General features: G+C 44.2%; 1 protein-coding gene across 1 annotated transcript in view; it reads right to left on the bottom strand.

The window, feature by feature from the left end:
• Positions 1-23,338: 23,338 nt before the first annotated feature.
• The window catches only part of URI1 (URI1 prefoldin like chaperone), a 42,846-nt gene continuing 40,057 nt past the window's right edge, over positions 23,339-26,127 (bottom strand). The window contains exon 11 of the mRNA XM_075040124.1: positions 23,339-23,969. Within this exon, the coding sequence (XP_074896225.1) occupies positions 23,781-23,969 (189 nt within the window). The 3' untranslated portion in view covers positions 23,339-23,780. The remainder of the gene's footprint in view (positions 23,970-26,127) is intronic.

The following is a 26,127-nucleotide window of genomic DNA, read 5'->3' on the forward strand; positions in this document are numbered from 1 at the left end:
GCAGTGTTACCTGGAGGCCTTTGGCTTTTAAGTCACTTTGGTTTTAGGTCTTAGCCTGGTATCATAACTGCCCCTAGGCTGGCTAGCAACTCATTTCATCTTTGCAGTGGATGATAAAGTATCTGCACTGATTTGTTGAGAGATATCAGTTGTTGCCTTTGATAGCAGTGATAACATTGCAAAAATGGTAGAAGTCCTCTGACCCTTTTTGGAGAAGCTCACAGGCACCTGGGCTCTGCCCAGGCATGATGCAGGACCCTCTGTGCCAATGGTGCAGAGGATGCTGAGTGAGGCCATGCCTGGGATCCGGCATCCTGAGTGATGCAGCACCCAGGACGCCCGTGACACTGTGGAGCATTGTTCACAGGAGCCTGAGCATGGTCAGAGGTGGACTGGTTAAGAGTCAGCTCAGAAGAGACTGCAATAAAAGGGACAGAAAAATCTGTGAAAACCACAAGCCTGAGCTGACTCCCAACTAATAAAAATATTAATCCAAGATCTAAATTGCCCCCTGGGAGGGAGCTTCTTTCCCTGTTGCCCCTGCGCAGCCCACAGCTGTTGGAATTGTTCTGCACCACTGCACTGTCTGAGCTTTCCCATCCCCAAACACTATCTCCAGGCAAGAAAGTACCCAAAATGACAGAGGGGCTGATTGCCCCTGGGCTGTGCCTCTCTCCACCAGCTGTGCTCTTCCAGCATCTCCCTCCACCAGCAGTTCAGGTCAATCTCTGCTGCTGCTGAGGACATCTCTCCAAGGAGGGAGGCTTTGTGCCATCCTCCATGTGCTGTTAGCCACTGCAGTCAAGATGACTTTCCACTTTGGTCTGAGGGATAGACAGGCTTTTCAGTGCCTTCAGTAATTTTCCTGACAGCCCTGATATCAAATACATAACTCTGAGATAAGCTTGACAATAAATACATGTAGCAAACACAGCAAGGCAACACAACAGCTGTGAGACTAAAGAGGAGCTCTCCCACACAGCTCCCTATCCCTACAATAAACTGTTTATTAATCATACCTGCCCTATTTCCCTTCATCACAGGCACCTCAGCACTGTGATGGATTAACAGGGACACAGGAACATCGCACCACTTTTCTGACTAAAACAGGCAACCAACTTCTGTGCACCCTTCGTAGCAGGACAGCCACAAAACCTGCACGGAGCTCCCAGAAATGGGTGAGCTTTTATCAGTTGCATGGTATGATCTTGTATACAGGCAGGGTACAAATGCTGCTGAGGTATAAAAAGAAGAGGACAGCAAAATGTCTGAATTAACAGTATAGCCTTCTTTCGCTTCTGGCATAACAAAAAAATTCAACCAAAATAAACAGTCCAGCTGTGTGAATCTTAGCTCCTTTTGAACCAGGCCATCAAATTGTCTCTCTGCCGTAAAATAAAAACCTTCCAAACACTTGCAGAATCTCCAGACTTGGCAATTTCCCCAGGATAACCCAGTAAATTGCTGGGGGAAAAACAGTATCCCATGTATCATAAAATACTGGAATTTTATCGCGAACAAAGGCCAAAAACTTCTCCAGAGGGAGAATCTGAAGCCAGATCTCCAGATATTCAGCAGTAGAGGAAGAGTTTCCTTCCAGTGCATCGAGGAATTCTCCCTGGCAGGTCACAAAGCCATTTGACTGGGGCACAATAACACAGAGAAGGGTTGCTAGGGGAGAAAATGTCACAGAGAAGCAGCAGGATTTGGGAGCATGACTGTAACAGATCCTGAGGTCCAAGGAGTAAAGTCTACAGCTGTTGAAGGCATCCATGTCACCACAGTTTTGCTGGTGTGATATTAATAGCCAACCCCATCTGGTCAAACCAAGCTGGGTACCTACCCTTGCCATAAAACCAGTTCCAGTCTTCCTATATGTTTTTTCAGTAGAAACCATGGTACAGATGCTATTCCGAGTCAATGGAATTACAGATATATAAATCAGAATAAAATCTGGTCCCTAACATTTCCGTCATGTATATACTACCTATAGAAGAATAATGGATGCTAAATCTAAATTGTGCTTCCTACACTTATTTCATAGGAAATACAATTTTTTATCCATTTTATCAATTTTCTAAAATGAATCTTTCCCTTTTTCATTATCAAATTTTGATCTCATATCATTTCCAGCACCACCCCAAGCCATTCTGAAGTTCTCGTTTACATCACTAGAGATTAATATTAGGTGTTTGTAAAAGGAGGATATTAGCTTCTCCCTTATATCTGTCAAAATTAATAACTTCTCTATCACAGATAACTCCAGGTCAATATTAGATTCACAGATGTGGCCAGGAATAAAATGTATGGAAATATAATATCTCATTTATAAGTATCCAAAAAGGAAAAAGAAAAAAAAAAAGGGGCGGGGGGGAAGGGAAGTGTTTTCATTATTGAAATTTCGACTGCAACTGTTCAAAAGGTCAAAAGACTTTGAGGGCTGAACATATCTGCCATATGGCCTTAGCCTTTCAAATAGAAAACAAATTGGAGGCCGGCCCAGGGGAGAAGAGAGAAGTGAATTTTCTACAAACAGGGCAAAGGAAAAGATCAGGATCCTCTCTGCATTGCACGTATGCTTCTATCCAAACCTACATTGTGGCCAGAAGAAGGACTCCAGACATAAATGTTTGTACAATGATTGATGTAAATACTTGAGTGATGATTGATAATGGTTATGTCTGGCAGATGTCCACCTCCTGCACAGCTGATCCAACGTGGTACCTCCTGATGTTGCACTGATTTAAAGGGAATAGCACGCTCAAAGTGACTGTACTGCAGCAAGAATATCCTGTGCTCTTGGTCCAGCAGAGACGATGTTGATTATATTTGTTAATGGACCATGCTGTTGTCTTCTCAAATCTACTGATTTAAGAGCATTAGCAGACACAAAGCCCATCTGTGGCCTGGCGGAGGTAAGGCAGACCTTGGCCATCTCTCAGGGAGCACTTCTGACTTCCAGGACTTTCTCCGACTCCTGACATTTTTAAGAGTTGTATCAGAGAAATGTTCAAATGCTGAACTGCACTCTTTGCATTGGATTTCAACTGGTTTGTTTAGTTCCCTAAATATGGCCTGGGCAGGTTAGCTCCCAGACTTCTGATGTGAAAATAGTTCTCTTAATTTTGCCTGGCTTTACTGGCTTCCCGCCTGCCTGCATGGTACCATCCGCCCGTCCCCATCCCACTGCCATCCCCATCTCACCGGCGTCACCGCACCGTGGAGGCAGGGGCTCAATGGCTTGCACGCAGAGCACAGGCTCAAGAGATGAAGAGGAAAAGAGAGTTGACAATGCAAGACCTATTTTTTATATAGGTTTCAAGGGAGAAGGTGAGATAAATACATGTTGTGGGAATACAACAGAGGAGAAGCTGTATGAGTTATGCTTTCAGAAGTAAATAACACCGGAGCCAGTGATTTAAAGGCTGTTAAATGAATTTTACCAACTATTTTATTCACTGTGATCAAAAATTATATCACTGATGTTCTTACTAATATATCCCATTTGGCTCAATAATCTTTTATTTGTAATTGCAGGTGAAGAGGTCATTTTAAAAAAGCCTGCAATGGGCTTTAAAGAATTATGCTGCTTTCATTTTGTGTTTATAAGCAATTGAGGGTAGAGGATAAAATTAACTAATGCTACTTTCTATGAGAAAAATATTAAAATGTCCTCAGTTCATATCCTCATTTGCCCAAATGAGTGTTTCCTATTGCTCTTCTTCAACCTCTGGCTTTGTGCACTGGCTGCTCCCTGCAGCCGGACAGGCAGTGCAGCACTGACCACCGACCTGCCGATGGGGAAACATCATCTCTCCCCCTTTTCTTCCTCAGCAACTCAAACTCTGGATGACCCACAGTAAAATCCTTTTAACAAGGCTTCTTCCCTCACCAACCCAGTTAAAACATTGTGAAAATAAACAAGAGCCATTCTTTGTTTTTCCTGCGGCTTTGGGATCTGTTTCAAGCATGGAAAGAAGCAGCCCTACCTGGGTGTAAGGCACAGGGAAGGGTGAGCACAACAGCCAGCTGGGGAAAAGCAATGCCTTTAAGAGGAGGACTTCCAGGGAGGCATGTTTATATCCCTCTGTTTTCTTTTTGGGTGTCTTATGCTGCATTGAGATCACAGTGGTCCACATGCCCTGTCTGTCCTTCTTGACCTGGAGTGAAGCTCTGGGCACAGTGAGGCACTGGAGGCAGTGTAAATATGGGGTGTAAATGCTGCTCACCTCCACAAACTGTCCTTGTCTTCTTGATGCTGATAATGTTTTCCCAAAGGACCACGTTTCTGCAAATTTAAAATAAAAATCCTCAAGTCTCGGTATTTCCAAGTTGTGATGCAAAACCCTCTTCATCGGCCAAATGAATGCTGAAGTGTCAAGTGAACAGGCAACAGCTGGTGCCCAGGACCCCAGGGACAGGCACCTACTGGGCAACTGTTAACACCGGAGCCGGCGGCACCGCTCACTCCAAAGGTCCCTTTTGAATAGGCACATTCTTCCTTCCAAACTTCATATATACAAAAAGATACGTCTTTATAAAGGAAAGCATTCCCTGACCCATCTCACCATATTTCAGTTTGAAGTGCTGTTTGTCATCACTAAGCACTACTCTCCCAGCCAATGAGTGGTATTTCTCCCTGGAGTTGCTCTCTGCTTTAATAGGGTGTGAATACCTGAAACAGCTATGGTGCACTATTAATTGTTATTCATGCTTGGCTCCTACCAGGGAAACACAAAAGCTGCCACATGAACTTTTCTACTTCAAGATGATACCAATGTGTATAATATTTCAAAAGATGGGGAAAATATCTTTGTGACCTAACCTAGCTGAACTCACAAAAACAAAGACATCTCCTCCATTGGGAAGAACAAAGTATTGAAATGGGACTCGGGGAAGATCAATTAATCAGCCCATTCCCTCGTGTACAAACACAACCCTTAGACCTCAGTTCTGAGAGGCTTACACATACCTCTGCAAAGACATTCCCCACTTCTAGTTGTTTTTCTTAACATTAGAAATTAGGAAGAGAAAAAACGTGTTGTCCCTTCGGTCTCAATCAGCTTCAAAGATTGGGTTAGGGTTGGGGGCCTCCAAGTCTAACCTCAGTGCTGGGAGAGAGGGTTAGAGGACTAAAAAGAAGGAGGAGGAAGAGGAGAAGGAGGAGGAAGGCTGCCTGTCTGAAGGTGAGGACAGGGCAGGGAGGGCCTCCCCATCTAAGCAAGGTAGTGATGGAGAAGAGGAGCCTACAAAGAAGGTGGGAAGCGTGGTGCATTGCAGATGACTTTTAACAGGGGTTTTGGAAAGAGCAGTTGCTACCAACTTTGATTCCCGGGACAGGGGCAGGGGAGTGGACAAGCACGCGTCCCTCAGGGCTGTTTACAAGACTGGCGGACAGAGGCTCAGCAACCAGTGAGTATATCCTGGCCATGAGTACCTGGGAGATTCACAACAAAAAAATGCTTCTAGCCATCAGAACAGGGAGATTTTGAAATATCTTTCCAAGATAACCAGTTTTAAGATGCCACCTGTGCACTGTATTGTGAGTTTAGGCTAATGTTCTCATAATACCAGGACCAGAGATTCGTTCTCACTCACGTTGTTGTCCAGGGCTGGGCGGGAGCTTTAAAAAAAACCAAAAAAGTCTGCAAATATTCATTCACATTTTTAAATGAATTTACTGCAGCCATGTTGATTTCCCCCTGGGATTTGCTTTCTGCACACTTTTGAGCAATCAGGTTTTACTGGGCAAATGTTTGCACAAGACAAATTTCAAAATTGCATGCAGAGACAGAATTTTTTGTGTTTTCATGCCAGACATGCTTGTAGGCTTCTCCAATGAGCAGGCAGAAACAATATCATGTGATTTATCTGACCCATCACAATCAACCCACATACCTTGACTAACGAAGATCAGACACCCGCAGTTGTTTGTGATCAAGACACAGAGTTGTTTTTTTAATTACAAAGCTATCCATCAGTAATTTCAAATAATAAGTAAATTGGAGGGAATTGTGATCTGTCTCCAGATAGTCTGTGAGCAGAGAAAGCAGCTAAATTTGTTGAATAAATTATTCATTATGGATTATTCGCTCAGCTCTACTGCAATAGCAGTGACATTGTTTAATTTAATAGCACATTAAGGGATCTTTTTCCTTACACAAATGAGTGCATTGCTCCCAGCAAGTTGACTCTTGAAGATGCAATACTGGAAACCTGCAAGAACAGCTACCCCTGTCCAAGGCTTCAATTAGGTTTGAGCAGAGAAAACCTTCGTTAATACACCACTGACTATATTTGGCTACAGTCCTTCTGAGGGGATACAAACTTGCTTGATAGAATCTAGAGCTATGTAGGTCTTGTAAAAAAAAACTAGAAACCAAGCATGTGGGTTTGTTTTCTTCACTGAGAAATTGACTGTGCTTTGAGATGGATCTGAAAATCCCAAAGCCAAAAGAAAACTTTTATTCAAATCTCATTTGATCCTGGAGAGGCAAGCACATTTTATCTGAGCCCTGTATTTCTTTATCTTCCACTGCAAAAGTCTAGCAGCTCCTCTTCCCATCCCCAGCTGTGCTAGAGCCCAAACTCAAAGCCAAACTCAATAATAGTGAAACTCTGCCAACCAAACCAACCCTTTCTGAACAGCCACTGCAGGAATACCAGTCCTGTTGATTTTGTTGATCATCTTGATTCCCCCTGAAAACAATATAAAGGATGGCAAATATTTTGATAGTTTATTTACGACTAACTACCTGAGGAAGAGACCTCTCCAGTAACTTTTTTTCCTGTGAGAAATTAAGATCTTCAAAGTTCCAAGGACCTACCACACAAACAGCTGCAGAACATCATAATGACCCAGCCCTGGCCATATTCTTTGATCACTTTTTCAGATGTGACTCATCCGGACCCTTGTTCTCCATCATGCCCAGAGCTGTTTGAGCATGGGGAGCACTGGGCTGACCCACACGCTCCAGCACTGCTCGTGGACACACACAGCTGGGTCCTGGCTGCCTCCATCCCCTCTAACACAGGCACAACTGCTGCCTTTCAGTGGAGACCCTTCCAGCATAGTGCCAAGATAATTTTCTTGGGTCTAATGGGGCCCATGGAAGTGAGGGTTGGGGACCGGTGAGCCATGAGCAGGTAGCAGAGGCTGAGGCTCGAGCCCTTAGAAAACCTCACGCCAAGAAGCATGATGTTTGTGGGACCCTGACTGTGAGTGCCACACACAAACACGGGAAGGGGCTCTCCTCAGCAGGGGTAGATTAGTCTTCTGCCACTGATGAGAGCGGAAAAGAGTATAAATAATGTATATCTTTCATTTGAGTTAAGAAGAGCTGAAAAAAAAAACAGGGAGTGAATACATCAATGGGATTGCGTTGCCTGTTCATAGATGCGAAATGTCATATCCTGAAATATCCTGATTCTGGCCCAAATACAAATACATGGGGAAACACAGGCACATGCAGAGATCCTCGATCTGCTCTGATTTATCTCCTCTGCACTTTTTGACACCACGTTTTTTTAAAACAGGGCTCCCCCTGAGTAATGACCTGCAGGTAGCAGGTACAGTGCTGCCTCCCAGGCAATCTGTTACAGCAGACAAGAAACAGATTTCTCAGCCCTAACAGACTCCTCTCCAGCACAGTGCATTTCCCACTGGCCATCTCCAGCACCCATGCTGTTGCAGAGCAGGCAGTGCCTGGGTGTCACCACGCTTCACCGTGCCGAAAGAGAAAGGAGCAACAGTCCTGGCACGAAGGGCCTGATGCAGCCAGGACAGGCACTCAAACACATTGTTAAGAAAGATCATGACCATTTGTGTTGTATCAGATCCCCAATGAATATTCTTCTTCTCTTATAATTTTTTTTTTTTTCAGCTGGCATTATAACTCAGTATTGAAAATAAGGTGGGAAACCTTTAGTGGCCAGTTCAGGGCTTAAATCTGTTGTTTACATATACATACATACACTGTGTATATACAAATACTGTATAGATTCCCGGCCATTCACTTTCTGCACCATATTACAGCTATAAAACAGAAAGATGAGGGTGGTCAGGGAGTAAGATTAAAGAAAAGCAACAGGGCACCTACAAATACCAAAACATTACAGAAAGAGAGCAATGCAATGCAAATCCTTTGAGTCCATCCGGAGCAATTTTACTGAGCTGGCAGCACGCACAAGGAGAATCCATCCAGGCAGGTGCAGGCCTTTCTCCTTCCCTCCTTTGGTACAACTATTTATATCCCTTTCTTCATATATTGTATTTAATATCCAGTATACATTATATATTTATACATTAAACTACAATATTGCATTCATTTTAGCCTATCTGCAGGCAAGTTACCCTGTTATGCCTCCAAGCATCTATACCATATCATTCTGCCTATAACCTTAAAATTGAAATGCCATGTCATATTTTCTACCGTCAGTAGCAAGTGTTATCTTACCTTACATTCTATTATATCATCGTACTTTCCTCCCTGCTTGATAAGCTGTCAATATTGTTTTGGCACGAGAAATTTCCATCTCATGCATCAGATGATCTCCATGACCTTTAAGCGAGTTGCCAGTAAGATAATTTACTCACATTGTTGTGACAAAATAATATCTCTTCTGCCCAGGTCACATGACTTAATCATTACATGATTTTCCCAAAATGATTAAATTTTGCACATTTGGGGGGTTGAAGACCTCTGTGGCAAATTGAAATTACTAGATTGCTTATCTTTTCTGTTAACTACAAATTGTTAAAAAGGCAGTAGCCATTGCTTAGTCCAAGGAGCACATCCCAAATTCCCACAGTATACAGAACTCCCTCTTTCAACTTAAGTCTCTTTTTTTACTCTTTTTTTTTTTCTTTAACTGCTCAGCCTTTTGCAAGGAATGTTTTCATACAATCATCTTTGCAGTGTCTTGTATTAGCAGGAGGATGTGATCACAAATATCACATCCTTTTGGCATCTTTTTGGCTCTCTGTGCATAACAAAAATGTCAAACAGATTTTAATGAAAGGCTGCATGCTTGTGGGTATTGACAGTTTGACATAGAATCCTAATTTTCAGATGTCTTGTTCTTACTGTTTTTAACACACAAATACTTGCAGTATAAGAGCAAGGCACCACAACCGCAGAGAGCCAGTATTTATATACCGTCCTCCTATTCTCAATGGGCTCTGCTCAGCAACATGCCCAATTTCTGTGGTTTTTGGCCTGAGAGTTTTTGCGGCTCGGCTGCAATCCTGTGTAATCCCAATTTAGAAACCAAATTATTTCTTCTCCTCACCCGCAGAGCCTGGGCTCCCGCTGCTGCTGCACCCTCATGGGGTTGTGGGCAGGGGGCAGCGGGGCAGCCCCAGAGAGGGATGGGGCACAGTGGGGGGGTGCGGAGATGACGGGGGGGTCCACGGATGTCCCTGCAGGGAAAGGCACCCCGTCTGCTCACATGTTGCATGCCAGCTTCATGGGCTGCAGAGACCATTCCATGAAGGACAGCAGGGACCAGGAGAGGTCTCTGCACCAGGGGTCCCTCAAGGTACCTGTGCATACGGAACACACATGCATATATATTTGTATTTATTTATTTAACCGCAATTGGGCTTCCTCCTCCTGCGCTCTCTGTGCTGGAGTGAGTGACAGCTCTTTGTTTCTCTGTAGAGAAAACGTCAAGACTTCAGAAAAGGGGCGTGTGGCTCCCTCCATCATTTCACTTGACTACTTCCTATCTCAAGCGCCCTACACTGTTATCATCGGCTACTTCTGCACATAAGTAAGGGAAGATCAGACCAACTGTTTATTCAGTGAGATATTAGAGAATAATAAAACTGAAAATTAGAGCTGAATGGCATCAGGAACCTCCACTGGGTAAGATATCCTCCAAAGTTTTTCACAGGCAAAAGTTTAAGGTGGCCGTTATCTCTTCCATCTCTAAAATCCCTCATGGCCATGGACTCCACCAGGTCTTCCCCTTGTACCACTAGAGACGGGTGGCTCAGCCCCAGGACTTCCCTCCCTCCCACAACAGCGGGATAGAACGGCTCTTCCCAGGTGTCTGCTCTTTGGAAGTGCCCCATTCTCCCTGTATGCTATGCTGATTATCCTCTGTATTAATGATGCCTCCCAGCTTCGCGTGGTGAGCGAGTTTCATTGGCACATTCCCTTGTCCTAAAGATCAGGTCAGAGGCCAATCCCAAGAGGCAACCAGTGGCTTCTCCCTAGACCGGTGCTCCATCTTTCAGCATGACCCAGCCCCGTCTCCCTCCCCTCTCTTGCTGTTCAGGTACTTATCTTGTCTTATAATTTCCCACGTGGCACTGTATCAAATACTTTACTGTGAGAGATGAGATCTACTTCATTTCTTTTATCTAGAAAATCAATGATCTTGTCAAAGCAAGATACCAGGTTCGTCTGGCGTAATCTAGCCTTGGTAAAGCTATACAGCATTTGCCAATTTTTACATTTTTACAGACCATTTTTACAATTACTTCTTTGGTTATTATTCATTCAAAACCGTGTCCCAAGCTTTGCCCCCGCTGGGTCAGCTCAGCAGCCTCGATGACATGGGTCCATTGCTGCATGGCCTCATGGCCTCAAACTGCTCCTGTGAGGGCCACCTTCCTCATAACCTTTCATGTACGTGGACAAAAAAAGTTACATGAAGCACATGGTTTTTTAATTAATGACTGATTATTTTATTTGATGGGGTCTTGTTCATCTAAGGCCGTCCCGTATCTCATGCCTCCATCACCTTCTCGGCCATTCTCCACTGTATGTGCAAGTTAGATGATCTAAGACAGCCTTGGGACATCGTCTTTGTACTGTTTTCACAAACCTACCACAGAGACACAACTCCAAAGAATAGGATACGAGTCCAGCTGGGCTTCAGAAACCCAAGCCAACATTAGTTTTGTTTTGTTTTTTTTAAGGCAATTTAACGAAGTTTGCATCACTGGTGAAATGCTCACTGCCGCTCTGCAAATAACACCAAAGAGAAAGGATCAATGTAATGCCCTATTGACAAAGTCTGAACTATAATACATGTATTTTGTACATTTTTATTGTGTTCATGTATGTTGATTCATAGCTGTTTTATCAATAAAAAAACACTGCACAAAGTTTTATACTATAACTGTCACCAAAAATTATTTATTACTAGGATAATAACAAATTTTATGTGGACAGAGATCCTCTGAGGTAAGATGCTGAACTATAAAGAGACAGACAGAATTTCCTGCTCTGTACAGCACTGGCCTAAGGAAAGCTGCTAATTTCTATCCACAGTATAGAGTCTGCAGGTATGCACAGATCTAGCTATATGCCCATGCTCATGAAAGTCACATAGGCATTTGCATCACATGTTTGTAAAACTATTTCCTTCTAAAAAAAGGTGTTAAAAGGCCTACAACACACTTAAGACAGACTCAAGAACCATGAAGTTAAACACTTATCAAAGTTGGAAGCCATTAATAGCCTCTCATCAATTATACCTCGGAAACAATTACAAAGGGCCAAATACTGCAGCCCTTCATTGAGCAGATCTCCCCTTGAGGTCACTGAGAGGGTTGCTCAATTAAGAGCTGCAGCATTTGGCCCAAACTTGGCAATTTAAGTGTTGTGGTGTCTATTTTTAGAGCAGAGGCTTTCACATGGGAGGTCCCTGGCGCGGCCGGGAGCAGTCCCGCTCCCCAGCAGCGTGGCTGCCTGAGCCAAGGGACCGCAAAGCCATTCCTCTCTGGTTCTCTATTAGTATACAAACAAAAAAGCACAACTTTTTCTTTCCCGTGCAGAATAGTTGGGGTTAAGGTACGAAGCGTGCAAAAACAAACCCCTCGGAACATTTATTAAAATCCGTTTGATTAAACTTACCAAAATGTACCACAAACTTCCAAAGGGAAAAAGCCTCAACTTTTGAATGTAAAAGAGATGTAAATATATTCCTGGTAAACCTGACCTTTGTGTGCTATACAAAATGACTATAGTCTTGTGTTTCAAAGATATTCTTCCTTGAAAAATATCCATTGTTATGGCATTTCCTTGACTAAGTAGAAATAACAGAGGTTATGCTTCAGCTATATGCAACAATATTATTTCTTTTAATATATAAATGTGCCAAAAGGTACGTATATAAAGAACACTGATAGAGTTCCTGGAGCTGTTCTCTGCTTCCTATTGTTACAAACAATAATTTGAGGAGAGGAGAAAAAAAATCCCACAAAGAAGGATTTCAGCTTAACACGAGCAATACTCCTCCTGCACATCTTTCCTTTTATGCAGTTTTGTTTCAGTGATTTGAGCATGTTCTAATTTTGTCATTCAAGCCATCTGACTTTCACTGCTTTATACAAACAAAACCTAATTTAGTCTGAGATGTTTTAAGTCATAACAATGACGGATGGCCAAGGTTCAGGTGTGCTAGAATATTTAAATACCTAGTCTATATTTTCCTGATATAAAGACAGGCAGCTTTTTGTACTCTGATTAATTATGATTTTGTGTCTGAAAAAAATAGCTCTTTCTATTCTACATTATTAATTGGTTATTTAATTAGGGATTCTGGTAGCTTCAGATGTTGGGTAGCTAAAATTGTGCTGTGGTTTAAAAAAAAAAAAAAAAAAAAAAAAGACTAGCTCCATACTGTTGCCTTTTTGTATCTTATGAAGGTCACAATAAGATGTGATTGTTTGGCACAGCAGCAGTGAATTATGCCACCCAGACAAGCTTTTAACCTATGTGCCTTCACTCTGAGTGAGACACACAGGGATGTGCTCTCTTTAAACAGTTCTCTATTGAAGAGGATTCAATCACCATAATGAATCTGAGGCCAGGCAGCAATCTTCTTCACTGAAAGAATTTCTAAAAGATTGTAGAATTTGTAAAACGAACAGCTCACAGACTAAATGGCTGTGTGGGTGAATCAATTATTGCAGGGCTCGCAGTAGTCATAATATTTAGTACATATCATAGAGTGTTTCAGGTACAATAAGATATGCTAGTTTTTTCCCATTCCTGCTTGAAAGTGGTATGTGCTCCACCAACTTAGTCAATCTTTGGGATCTAGTTAGAACTAGTATTAAGTCAATAAAAAAATCCATCTGCAGCTGCAGTGCATGTGCCAGGATCCGAGGGACTCACATTGCTAAACAGTAATTGTATTAAAACGTACACCACCGAGCTGCTCATCGGGAAAACACATGATGTATCGTGAAACACAAAACACATCAAGGGCTGAAATACAGTAGGGCCAATGCCAAACAGCTTCCTTATTAATACAATAATTATTTTATTTTGACAGCACCATTTATAACCATATAGTCTGTGTCCAGCTACCCGTATTTCCATTAATCAATGGATTTGAAGACAACTGTCATAATTTCATTTTATTATGACTTATAGGTTCATTGCAGTTCACTTAAAAGTTGCGATGAGCAAGACACTGGTGGGCAAGAACTAGACCTTCATGGGCTGCCCAGTGCTTGTGCCCAGCGCTTGGCTGGATGGCAGCAAGCAGCCGTGCCCTGGGGGGCACCCAGAGGGACCAGGGGCACATGGGGCAAGCCGGGATGCTGAGGAGTGCAACAGAGCAAGCTGGCCACTGGAGAGGTGCTGAGGCCACGCTGGTGGGTTAAAAAGGTGGACAGGCACTTCAGCTCTCAGGTAGGACGTGCAAACCCCCCATCCCACAGCAGGACGCTGCTGGGATGCTATGGGAGAAAATGGGAAGGGCATGATTCAGCCTTAAGAAAGAAAGTATTTCTGCTAAAATAAAAAGCCTTGATGGCACCAGCATATAGCTCCAAAGAACCTGAGGACACTTCTCAGACCTTCAGCCGGGCCACAAGTTTGCAGCACCCATGCTGCACCCAGCCACCCAAGAGCAAACAGGGACCTCTGGCACACGGCTCTGTGGTTTGGTCGTGCCAAAGCCGAGTCACCGTGTCATGAGGCCATGTCAGAAACTGTCAAATACACTGTCACATTGCCTACAACCTCCCCTAAAACGCATAGGGCTAGATGGCAAACAGGGTGTCCCTTTAATGAAACTACAACATATTAAAAATTATTACAGCTTCGTCTTTTCAGGTTTTAGACAATGTAATGTGATTTATTCAAAGAAATGCTGATGATTAGACATTAAATGGCACTAAATATTCCACTTCCTCTGCGCTGCCTGATAAACTGGTTTCATTAACATTATAAGTAACAAAAGTTTCCATTTCAGTCGGCCCATTTTGTTTTCCTCACGATCTAAGTTGCAGCTGCACAGCACTATATTATAGGGACCTTGCAGAGCAGCAGCTTTGGGCTCTCCATCACTCCCCATGGTTAAAGGGACCGAGCCAGCTGCAGGCAGCACACATGGGGCCGTCCCGGCTCAGTGTCCCGGCTGGGCATTCCGGCTCGGCACCCTGGCTCAGCATCCCGGCCCCCTCCTGCCGTGGGTCCCCGGGGGCCACCGGCAGCACCGGTGCTGCCCAAGCCGAGCCGGCACCTCTTCACCCCAGTCGCCAGCCCATGGCGGACACCCCCACGGCGGGTTCAGGGCGTTCAGCCCCCAGGGCTGGCACAATCATCCCAACTCCACCGACATTGTCATCGCTTTTTTTTCCTCGAGAGATTTTTCTTTAGCCGCGAAGTCTCTCCCTATTAAATCATGTGCCTCAGCCTTAAGTGTGGGTTAACACTGTGCCCTGAGTGGAAGCTACTATATTTGTCAAGGATACCTCCGTGATTTATCGTCGCTGGCCCTATAGAAGAACTGACATCTGGATATAAGGTGCCTCTACATAATTTCCAAATTCAGCCATTCTGCCTGCTCCCTCGGAGACCCCGCTCGGGGTCTGAAACTGCTGGAATTACAGCTAATTCCCAGTTCAGGCCCTTACTTCAGTCCCTGCCCAGGGTGCCACAGCCCTGCAGCGCCAGGTAGGGATGCTCTGGCGTGGTACCCTCCTGCGTGCTGCGGCTCGCCCAGTCCTTTCCCCAACCTTTGCTCATGTCCACCTTCTTTCAGGGAAAACCTCCCTTCGCCATAAGCCACAGAGACACTTTTTGAAAGACCTTTTGAAAGTAAGACTGCAATTTAAGCTCATGCCAGGCAACGCTCCGGTATTTAATGAAGCCTCACTCAGCCTCACGTTGCCCGCTGAGGGTGGCCCTGGCTGTATTTTGGGTGGGGGGCAGGGGTTGGTCCAGCCACCTCCCATCACTCGCTATGCAGGAGAAAACAAACCTTCCACACCCACAAAACGCTGACTCAACAGGGCAAAGCAGCCCCACTTGCTTGGTGTAAGTCTGGAACAACTCCAAGCACACCAATGGGCCCTGCCGTGAATACAAGTGCTGGATTCGGTCCCCCATCCCACGGGAGAGTATCAGCCCTCACCCCTTCCCCCCTGCCGAGAGCACCCCGGCACCCACGCAGAGGAGACCCGGTAGCGCCAGGCCCGAGCGCTGTGTCCCTTCTTCCTCCCGCGTCTCGGGTAGTGTCTCCGCACACACGTAGAGATATTTAGATAGCTATATATTATTGTTTATGTAAAGCCATAGCTTTCCCTTGATTGCAAGGCATGGTGGGGCTGCTGATGAGGTTTGCTGTTGACATTTCTGCATTAGCTGGCTTTTGTCAATCCTGGCAGGCTGAGAAATTCTATCTTAAGGGCTGTTCTTTATTAAATTTGCAAGATACAAAACTGTGACTGACTCTTTTCTTTGGTGAATGTATAAATAATAAATCCAGATCGCTAAAAATAACAATTAAAATATTGCTCAAATTTAAAAGCAAAAGAAAAAATCAGTAGTTTTCAGACAGCTTCACGAGGGCTGCGAGAGCAGGCAGAGGCGGCGGGCAGCGACCCTCCTTGAGGGCTTTTGACAGCTGTCAATATTGAAAGTGCTCGAGGAGGGGGACAGGGCTGGGGAAAAAAAGAGTGCGCCTGAGCCAAGTCACTATGTGTTTTACCAAACTTTGTCACAGAGTCTTTTATACATCTCCTTTATGCAGGATCTGTGACATAATTCCTATTTTTTTCCACCAGCCATTATATATGATAAATAAAACAATGCACTGAAAACACTGAAATCTCTCATCAATGTCTTTGTGAAAAGGGCTCAGATAAATGAGTCTTGGAATCAAAGGCAGATTACATGACTGACCATGTATCATCCTCTATGTATTGAACATAGTCTTTGTAAAGATAGAGCGGTAATAAAAAGTGGTATTGTGTGCTGTGAAAGGCTGTGTGGGTCTGTGCATGACTAATCTGTCTTTCTGCATTATTTTATTCAATCTTCTCTGACTTTATGCCTTTGACATTTTTGCTACACTCAGTAAATTTGAGTGAATAGGCAATTTTAAAGAATTTTTATAGGGCTTCAGAGAAGTCATACGCAGACTGTATCTTTGTTCAGATTTAACAGTTTAAATATTTCCTTTGTCTAGGATGCAGAGTAATCTTTAGGCAGAGGAGAAGAGGGGGATGGGGTAGGAAATGCCTAAACCTCCCTTAATATTTTGGCAACCTTTTGGCGGAGCCGGTGGCGGGAGTGGCGCAGTGGGGCCGAGCCCAGTGGGTGCAGGGTGCCCCGGGGAGCGGGGGGCGATGCCGCCGGATCGGGCCCCGGCACGGCGGCCAGCCGGGCTGCGCTCAACTTTGCCGCCTCCGCCGAAGGGCTGTGGGAATAGCGGCTCCCTCCACGCAACTCAAGTGGGAAGCAGATGAAATGTTTAAAGGGCTATTGTGAATATAGGCTTAAATATGATCTTCTTGCATCAGCCAATTTCTCTGACGAGATATTGCAAGGGTTGCTGTTTCTTAGTAAATAATGATTTTATTGCATCTCTTTAATGAACTGATAACGTGATACACAGTAAATTATCTGCATCTATAACATTACTGAGGATAAGCAGCGTGGTTTTAGTAATTTATACCACAGAGAGACATGCATTATAAAAATAGGAAAATTATTTCCTTTGTTAAATTGTGCAGAAGTCTTTACCTGAGGAACACCAGACAGATTAATCTCCAGAGATCCACTCGCTTGTATTTAAGCTGTTGAACTGTTCGTTGTTTTTTCCTCAGAACAGTTGAAAAAAACATTTTGCGAGCCAGAATTGACACTGTGGGTATTGTTCCTGCTCATACAAGTTATTAAAATAATTACCGAGCTATTTTGAGGTAACTTGAAGCTTTCTTTAAAACTTAAATCCAAACGCGAAGGAATTAGCGTAAATGATTTGCATTGATGAAAACCGAAGCGTCGCAGACAGCTCACCCGGGCACCTCCCGGCAATGCAGCCCCAATTGCTCACCGCACCCCCGGGTGCTCGCTGGGCCCTGGCGGGGACCGAGGAGGGGGTTGCTTGGTGGGACAGATTTTGGCGGTGGAAGCTGAGGGAAGGCCACGGGTCGGAGAAGCCGTTGCTGCGGGGGGCTTCAGAGGGGCTCGTGCCAGACCCCGCACGGCCCCAGAGCGACAGGCCCCACAGCATCTCCCCACGCCGAGACGCTCAGCCCCGCTCCCGCTCCCGGGGCTGAGGCAATTTCTGCTGCTTGCTCCCACGCTGGTGAGCCCAAACCTCCTTGGGACACACGGTCCGGCCGCAGACACCCGCAGCACTCGCTGCCACGGGGCTGCTCCGGCCCTGGGGTGCAGCAGGATGCTCACCTCCCACCTCGGCCCGGGATGCTCACCTCCCACCTCCCACTTCTCACTTCCCACCTTGGCCCGGGCCGAGGCCAACACTGACTTTCCTCACGGGCTACCAACGGCCCCATGCAGCCCGAAATGTGGGATTTGTCACCCATGCAGGGGGAGGGTGGGTGATCGGTCCCCTCGGTTGATCGGTCTCCACAGCAGAGGGGTGGGCCACGTGCCGGTCAGTTTTTCTGAGCTGGCTGTATGCCCTGGGCAGCCTAGAAGAGAGTTAGGATCTATCAGGAGTTTGTTTGTTTGTTTGAGGGGGGGTGGAGTGGGGGGGGGAGGTGGTGTTGGGTTTTATTTTTTGTTTTAGTATCACCATTAACCTCTCAGAGAGCTCAACCTGCACGGAGAAGCCAGGATCCCAGAGCACTCCACAGGGTCGCCCCATTAATCCACAGCCCATCCTTCCAAGAGGAGCACATTGCCGGCAGATTACAATCTTTCTAGATGTAATCATGCTTTAGCATCTTACTTGAAAATTTTAACGGGTAAAAATTCCCCATCTCGGTGCAAGATTGCATCATGAATTCCCTCTGCCTCATATGGCAGGGATGGAAAAATACTACTTTTCATCCTTGCACAATGCTTGATATAAGTTTCTGAAAATGAGCGCTCTAGTAAGCCTAAAAATGTAGGATAATACGATTCATTTATAGATCGCTGATAACAGATGTGGTTTCTGTTACTCCGTTACCACATCAAGGATTACTCCTGCTCCTTCAGGAAGGACACGGCACCCTCCTCCTGACGAACCATTACCATAAAGCAGGGTAAACAACAAATACCACCTTATCATTAGCTGCGTGGAGCAGTTCCCATTGATTTACGATGCTAAACGCTGCGAGGCTGGATCGAGCCGCAAGTCCCTTTTTCGCAAATATTCTTTTCACAAGACCACTGTAAAATATGAGGAGCCGCCTCACCCGGGTTTGGTTTTGTTTACAAAAAATGTTTTACAACTTGCAGGGATTCTTCCCAATATTAGTTATTAACAACGCCGAGGTGGCATTTGCATTTTTATAACCTTGTTACTTAAAAGTGAAACAGTAGAAGGAGAGACTTAGCCGTAGCGTTCCCTGCCTGCTTTAATCCCAGCCTGAGCTTTTTATGCTTGAGAGCACCTTAGGATGCTGTAACTAACCTCAAACCTGGAGCAGCAGGAGGGCAACAAACCTCCGAATACAGCAATGTCATGCTTTACAGGCATACTCTCCGCAACAGCATGAATGAAGGAAAAAAAAACCGGTTGCCTAGGAAACGCTCGAGTCTTGGTAATTATTACTGTAACTGTCTGCACACCCCACCTATAACAGAAATGAATAATAAATTATAATCACTGACTGGCAGCTTTCCGGTGTTGCTTTTGCTCAGCGCCGCTACCTACCGGCGCGCGCGGGGAACTGCCGGCCGCCGGGCCGGGCCACGCGCAGCGCGGGCGCGCATCCGCCCGCACCCGCGCAGGGGGGGCGGGGCGTGACCCTTCCCGCGCCCCCCGGGCAACCGCCTCGCGCGCGGCCCCGCGGCGCGGGAAAACCCGGCGGGCCGGCGTCGCGCGTGACGGATCTCCCGCGGCAACAAAAGAGGCGGGGGTGCTGCCGCGGGGGGGAAGGGGGACGCACCCGGGGCCGCGCGGCTCCGCAGCGGCTGCGGCGGTGGCGGTGCGGGGCCGTTGGCTGCCGGCTTCCGTCGGGCACTTTTGGTCAATTAAACTCCACCGTCAACAAAGATGCGCCATTTGTCTTCCGCCGTCTAATTCGCCGCACTGTGTTAAAGGACTTCCATTGGAAGACTAGTTTGTTTGGAAATTGGAACGCTCGGAGTGATTTACTGGATTTGATTTAAAAGACACAGCGGGAGTTGGCAAAATTCACGTATCATGGGGTTAATGTGGGTTAGGATGGAGCTATTTGTAATACAAAAATATTGCATACCAAATACACACATCTGATTTCTTTTAATCCCAGCTCATTTTTTGCAACATAAATCACTTTGTTAAAATGAACAGCTAAAACAGCTGGTTTAGACGCTCTTGAAACATACAAAAATCTGCTGCTTTAGATGCTCCAAGTGAGCAATGAAAAGTGCGAAGTGCAACTAGTCTTACAGGAGAGAGAGGGGGAAATAAACCCAGTTTACCTCTTAAACACACACCACAGACTCCACCGGCCCAGGCCGGGCCTGCAGCTACCAGCACAGATCGGCTGCACCGAACGCATGACACCCACCACCTTTTCCTTCAGCTTCTCCAGGCCGCGTTTCCTCAGCTTCAGATGGGAAGCATTTCCCCTTCCCCCCCCCCCCCCTACAACCCCTTCTCTGGCTACAGGCAGGTGCCCGACTTACTTGTGGCCAATTAAAGAAGATTAAAGAGTCAAATTTCCCTCCCAATGAGGAATGGAAGTGGAGCGGGTAATTTGCAGTGCATAATTGATGCAATCATGGCCCTGCAAAGGGCTGTGTGGAGTGGCTGCAGGGTGGTGGGGCACAGCACGGCTGAGCCACGCCAACTTGTCCCCGTGGCCCTGCAGCACCCGTGCAGGCTGCCACCACCACTCTCGTTTTGGACTAAAGAGATCTTGTGCACCGATGTCTTTCCCTGTTGTTTTGTCCTGCTGCTGTGTTTCTACCTGCCTGTGAAGTCGTGCCTGGCTGCGCTTCAGCTGGCGCTGCTCGCCTGTGCCCAAGCAGGCTGGGGACACTGGGACTGGGCTGGGACAGGGCTCCTTCCAGCACAGGCGTTCCTGTGCCACCCCCGTGACCAGCTGCCAAAGCCGCCCCAGCCCCGGCCGGGCCACATCCTTCCTGCCGAGGACACACAAAACCTGTTGGGGAACACCGGGAAGAACCAGAACACCCTTCCTCAGCCCTGGGCTCGGAGCCCTCGGCAGCGCTCCTGGGCAGATGAGGAACCCTTCCAGAGGCAGCAGGAAAAGCCATCAAGGGTGTTTCGGACATTGATTAAACCGTGCCCTTTTTATTTAAGTGAATAAAATCTCCAACTGCAGCATTGGGGGCAAAAAGACACTCTTCTTGACGGATTAATTTACTACCAGGAACCCTACATGCCTCAAATTTGGGGTACCGTTGCTTCATCCTAGTGTTTTGCTTCACCTGTGCGTTGGTGGTCACCTGCATCCACTTGTTGGCTTCAGTGTTCCACAAAAAGCGAATTTTAAGTCCTCGCTGAGATGGGCCTTCACATGATCATTTTTTTTACACCGTCTAGGTTTTTATCTGCTTTGGTAGATTTATTTTTTTGTTTAGCATTTGCAAACATTCTCCAGAAATCCTACAGCTGTTTCTTCTTGCTATAGGCACCGCACAGTGAATCTACTGGTAAAGCCCAAGTGAAGACACCAAAGATGAAGGATCAGTCCAACCTGCAAACCCTCTGACAATTAAATATACTGGAAAAAGGGCACAGACACATTAAGACTTCCTATTAGGGAAAACATTCATGTGCTTAGTTTTAAGCACGTGGTTAAATCCATTCTTCTTTGCAAAATCTTTGAGACATAAGCACATGCCAAAGTGCATTCCTGAGTAAGGATGCTTCCCTGAACTGAGGCCATAATTCATTAAAACCCAAGGTGCATTTATCCTACTTTTTCCTGTGAGCAGAGATGTGAAAAAAGGGGGTGGGAAAAAAAGAAAACAAGCAAAGAATTAATTTTGATTTGAAACTGATCTATGGTGACAAGGGGCATTTGGTTTTGTTGAAGTAACTAGAAGTGGGAAGTATTTCAGAGGATATCTAAATAAATCTTTTTAAAGGGATTTCTCTCTCTCTCTCTTTCTTTCTCTCCTTTTCCCTTTAATTACCCATGTCTGGTAGTCTTGGATCTCAACCCCTTGTTATTTAAAATACATATTCATGGAACTATATTTTACAGTTGCACTGTTCTGGTTACAAAATAGCTTCTACTTTTCTAGGACATAATTTCATTTTGTTTAGCCAAGAATTCATTAAAGAAGCTATAAATAACCTCCTTTAAATATTTAGCCGTGAATAGAGGGTGGACTGGCATTGATGGCTTATTTTAGTACTAATGCAATATGCTTTAAAAAAAAAAATCCGCATTTGAGCATGAATCAAGTTAATCATTAACACTTTCAACGTGACTCTCAGGATCTGCTTGAAACGGAGATTGCCCCCTCCCAGCCTGCGAGCTTCAGGCGCAGGAGGGCTGTGCAACTTTCCCTTCAGTTTTTGTTTCAGCAAAACACAATTTGCTCGGTATCATGGGGAAAATGCAGCCCCGCAGCTGCTGCCACACAACTTGGCCAGCATTTTCTGCCCATGAAACTATGCCACCTTCTCAAACACATAGCAGAGAACATCAGAGTTGGATGGAGTGTAGCCTTTTTTAAGTCACCTTAGAAAAAGAAGTCCCAATGCCTCCACCTCCCTTTTAAGCACAGAGAGAAAAAAGTGTTGAAAAAGGAGGAGTTGGCGATTGTTTTAATGCATGAAGCTGCACTATGAGCTAATCTGCTGTGATCTAAGAGCAAAGGACATGAGCACAAGGCACAGTTATTTTAGGGGCAGGTGAGGAAACGGCATTAGCTGACACCCTGTTCATGGATGGCCAAGATTTGGAAAACCAGATCCTGGTGGCTCTTGGGCTGTGCGTTTACAAAGCCACAGAACTGCGGCCAAAAGCAAATCCCTCCTTACACCTCCCAGGTCTTTCTGCCTCACTTTTTAAGCTGTGGTTTGATGATGTCAGCTGGAGAGCAACATCATTTTAAAGTACTCCAGATCCCCATGCCCTCTGCCAGTGTTTTCCCTTGTCCTTGCTCAACACACTACCCCTCTAACTGTGCTAACACAGACATGCTGGGAAAGAGATTAGGAAACTCACTAGCTTCAAAAAAAACACACACTGCTGGAAAAAAAAAAAAAAAAAAAAAAAACAAACCCAGTAGTTTTGGTTTTTAAACCCAGCTCCATCGCCTATTATCATTCACGGGGTGGCCCAACAAAAGCTGTGTCAGCACAAGTGAGGGGATGGCAAGAAGACAGGAAGGACCTGCTGGGCAGGGACTCCTGAAGCCAGGATTGCTCTCAGTCAAGAGAAGGATACACAAAACTGTACCCTGAGTGCTGCAGTGCTGTTGCATTTTGAAATAAAGTTGAAGCATTAAGACATTTTTCCTTAGTGCTGACTCCCTCTGGGCATTCCCAAGACAATTACAATGTTTTCTGAGTACACAAAAGAACTGGGAGATTTTGTAATCAGAGTCTGAGTTTATGCTTCTCTCCTTAAGAGCATTCAATTTCCATGGACATTCATTAGCAGGAGGTTAAAACACAATGGCACAAGAGAATGGACTGCTTTTATGTCCATGTGGTAGTAAACACTTCAAGCTAGAAACACAAGTTCAGAATAGAAACCTCTCCATGTTGTTTCCAAATTAGTAGTAACGCAACAAAAAACACACAACTTTCACAGCTTTTTTACTGAAAATTTAATTTTACAAAATACCCTTTTCCATCAAAGAAACTTCCCTGCAATGTACATGAACTCAGAGTTTTATAGATCTGTACAGTGAGATATCAGAGAGGTTTGAAAGAAGGAAAAAACTTTCAGTAGACACCTAGTTGCAAAACCTACAGCAATGTGAATACAAGTGTGTCTTAAAATGCTAAAGCAAGTAATGCAATATAATTGGTGAATCTATTTGAAATGTGAAAAGTTTCCTTAAAATAGCCCATATGGTATGTAGAACATCACAGCTGGCACAAAACTGCCTGTATTTAGGTTTAAACACAAAAAACAATGTATGTAAGGAACAGTTTTTGAAAAAGAACCCAAGTGCTGCTATCATAAGGCAAACATATACAAAGGTGCTGACAGCACACAGGGAAATCGACAAAGATGAATACTCAAGTGTTCAAACACTGAACTTCTTTTTTTTTAATGTCGCCAATAAACGTTCAAAAGATAACCAATGCCAAATTAACATAGGACACCCTTTTAACTAACTAGGTGTAACGCATATAGTTTTACATAATCTCAACAAATGTGAAACTAGGCATGAGTACTCCAACTTCGGCTGGCTAGGCAGGACCTAGTTAGTCTGTTGCATTCTGGCAGCTTTGAATTTTGAAATCCTCTTTGTAGTTTCTTCTGATGCTTCGGACAAAACTTCCTCTGATTTTCGCTCCAGAATGGTAGGCAGGACTGGGTGAGCAATGACTGGGTGTGGTATTAAGGAGGGAGACAAAGGCTCCTTTTCTATAACAGTTCCGGAAAATGCCTACAGCAGAAGAGAATACTCAAAATGAGCTAATAAAATGCAAATGTGAAGCTATGCCCATAAGGTCATTACCCTATATTAGCCTGATTAGGATTGTTATTTCTCTTAATCAAAAGTAAAGAAATATCTTTAAATCAATGATTGTTCCTTGCATAAGTAACCAAATTGTAATTAACCTCAAAATACAGCTTGTTCAAAGATGACTGAATGAAAGACAGTGTCTTAAAAGTACTACTTAATCTCATTCCTACTGCATAAATGATCTAAAAATTTGCTTCCTCACTGACAAATGCTCAAGAAATAAAACAGCTGATGTAATATATAGTTTCATTTTGGATGAGAAATTGAGAGATTTTGTAAAGTTGGAGTATGTCAGCATTTCCATCATACGTCATATTTTATGACTTAGTACCTTCTAATTGCATCAAGCTGACACACTGCATACAAATTGGCAAGCACATATTTTGCTTGTTCTTTTCTCCTTACCAAATATGATCAAAAAATGGTGAAAGCAATTTACACTTAAGAGAATGGCAAACTTGCTTCCAACTATTTCTGTCTATAAAAGGTCTAATAAAAACATTTAATGTTTAAAAATGGTAATTTACATGCAGCCGATTATATGACTTAATCCTTTTGAAATTAGCTAAGAAATGACCATGATTCTTGGAAAACATTGGGAAAAAAACCAGCTCAGAACTACTTTTCATAAACATTTTTAAGAACAAATCACCCTGCTATGTATTGAAAACAGAAAATTCAGAATGCCTAAGGACAAAGGGAAGCAGTTTACATCCAAGGTTTGATGCTCACACTGGGCACAAAGGAATGCACACCAGATTTATTAACTATGCTTAGTTCTGCTTTTTCATAAGTCAGCTACCAAGAAAAACAAAGCAAAACAAACCAGCCATTCTTTTCTTGCAGGACCTGCAAAAAAAGCAGCATTTTTTTGTTTTCTGCTCCAATAGCCAAAGTATGCCTAAAGCTGTGCCTGTACACAACTGTGTTTTTCTAACAATACACTCATTTTCAAGAACAGGTAAGCAAAGTACAACCTAAGCAGATTGTGGTAAAATTAGAAACAAAAAGAAAAAAAGTTAGTGTGTTGCAAATAGTAATGGAGAAATAGTGTATTTCAAACACCCACAAAATCAACCAAAAGCAAAACAGCAGCTAACTGGAGTATTTTGCTTACTCTCCTTCAGTTACTTAGAAAATACATTATATTGTAGAGAATCATCATGCCATATTCAGAAAATGGACTAATGGGTAACATCTAAAGTGTACTTAGATGTTTTAGAAAAATATAGCAAATACATTCCAGAAAGTATACATGAAATGCTAACTCTACAGATGGATCTTCCACCATGAATCTTCACATCCTGCCTGGATTTGTTTGTATGAAAAATTACGATAAACAATAGCTTTTATGAGGAATTCATTTCTTGTCAAAAATAATTTTTTCTAAAAACAGTGTTTTCGTTGAACTTGCCTATTGCCCTGGGAACTACTGAAAACTCAGTTTCATCTAGTTTGAAAAAATTAGTGTAAGTTCTTACAAAATAAAAATGAAGAATACTCTATGCCATGAATTTCAGAGCAGCGGCTACATTTAATTCCTGTACTTATCCAGTCACTAAGCAACTGTACATCTTCCTTTATGTCATACAGTGTCTTTCCTTTATGATGAAGTCCTGAACTTTCCAAATGTGTGAAAATAGATTTGTATGGGATAACTAATGGCTCTAGTCTGGAACAGGATGAGTAGAGGTGTAATGCTTCCTTCCACAGGGCAATTCCTCTGCCTTTGGTAAGTCCAAATAATAACTCAGCTGGTATTTGTGCATTTTAAAAGTTAAAAATACAAGCTGGAAACTAGCTGTCTAGTAGCTGTGCAACACAGGTTACAGAGAATCAACTCTTCCCTCTCATCAACTATGAAGCCCAGATTTTTCTCCCCCCCCCCCGCCTTTTTTTTTCAATCCTGCTGTATATCCTCCAGTGAAATTTTCAGGATGACCCAGTAGCCATGATGCTGGTTTCAGTAACACCAGCAAGAGGCTACTTTGTCAGATCTTTACAGAACAGCTTCAGGTCTCAGGGAAGCCAGCTGACTAGGCTCCTCCCCTCTGCCCCTTGGATGCGTATGACAGAA

Source organism: Buteo buteo, chromosome 11 (genome assembly GCF_964188355.1).
Source record: "Buteo buteo chromosome 11, bButBut1.hap1.1, whole genome shotgun sequence".
Taxonomy (NCBI): Eukaryota; Metazoa; Chordata; class Aves; order Accipitriformes; family Accipitridae; genus Buteo; species Buteo buteo.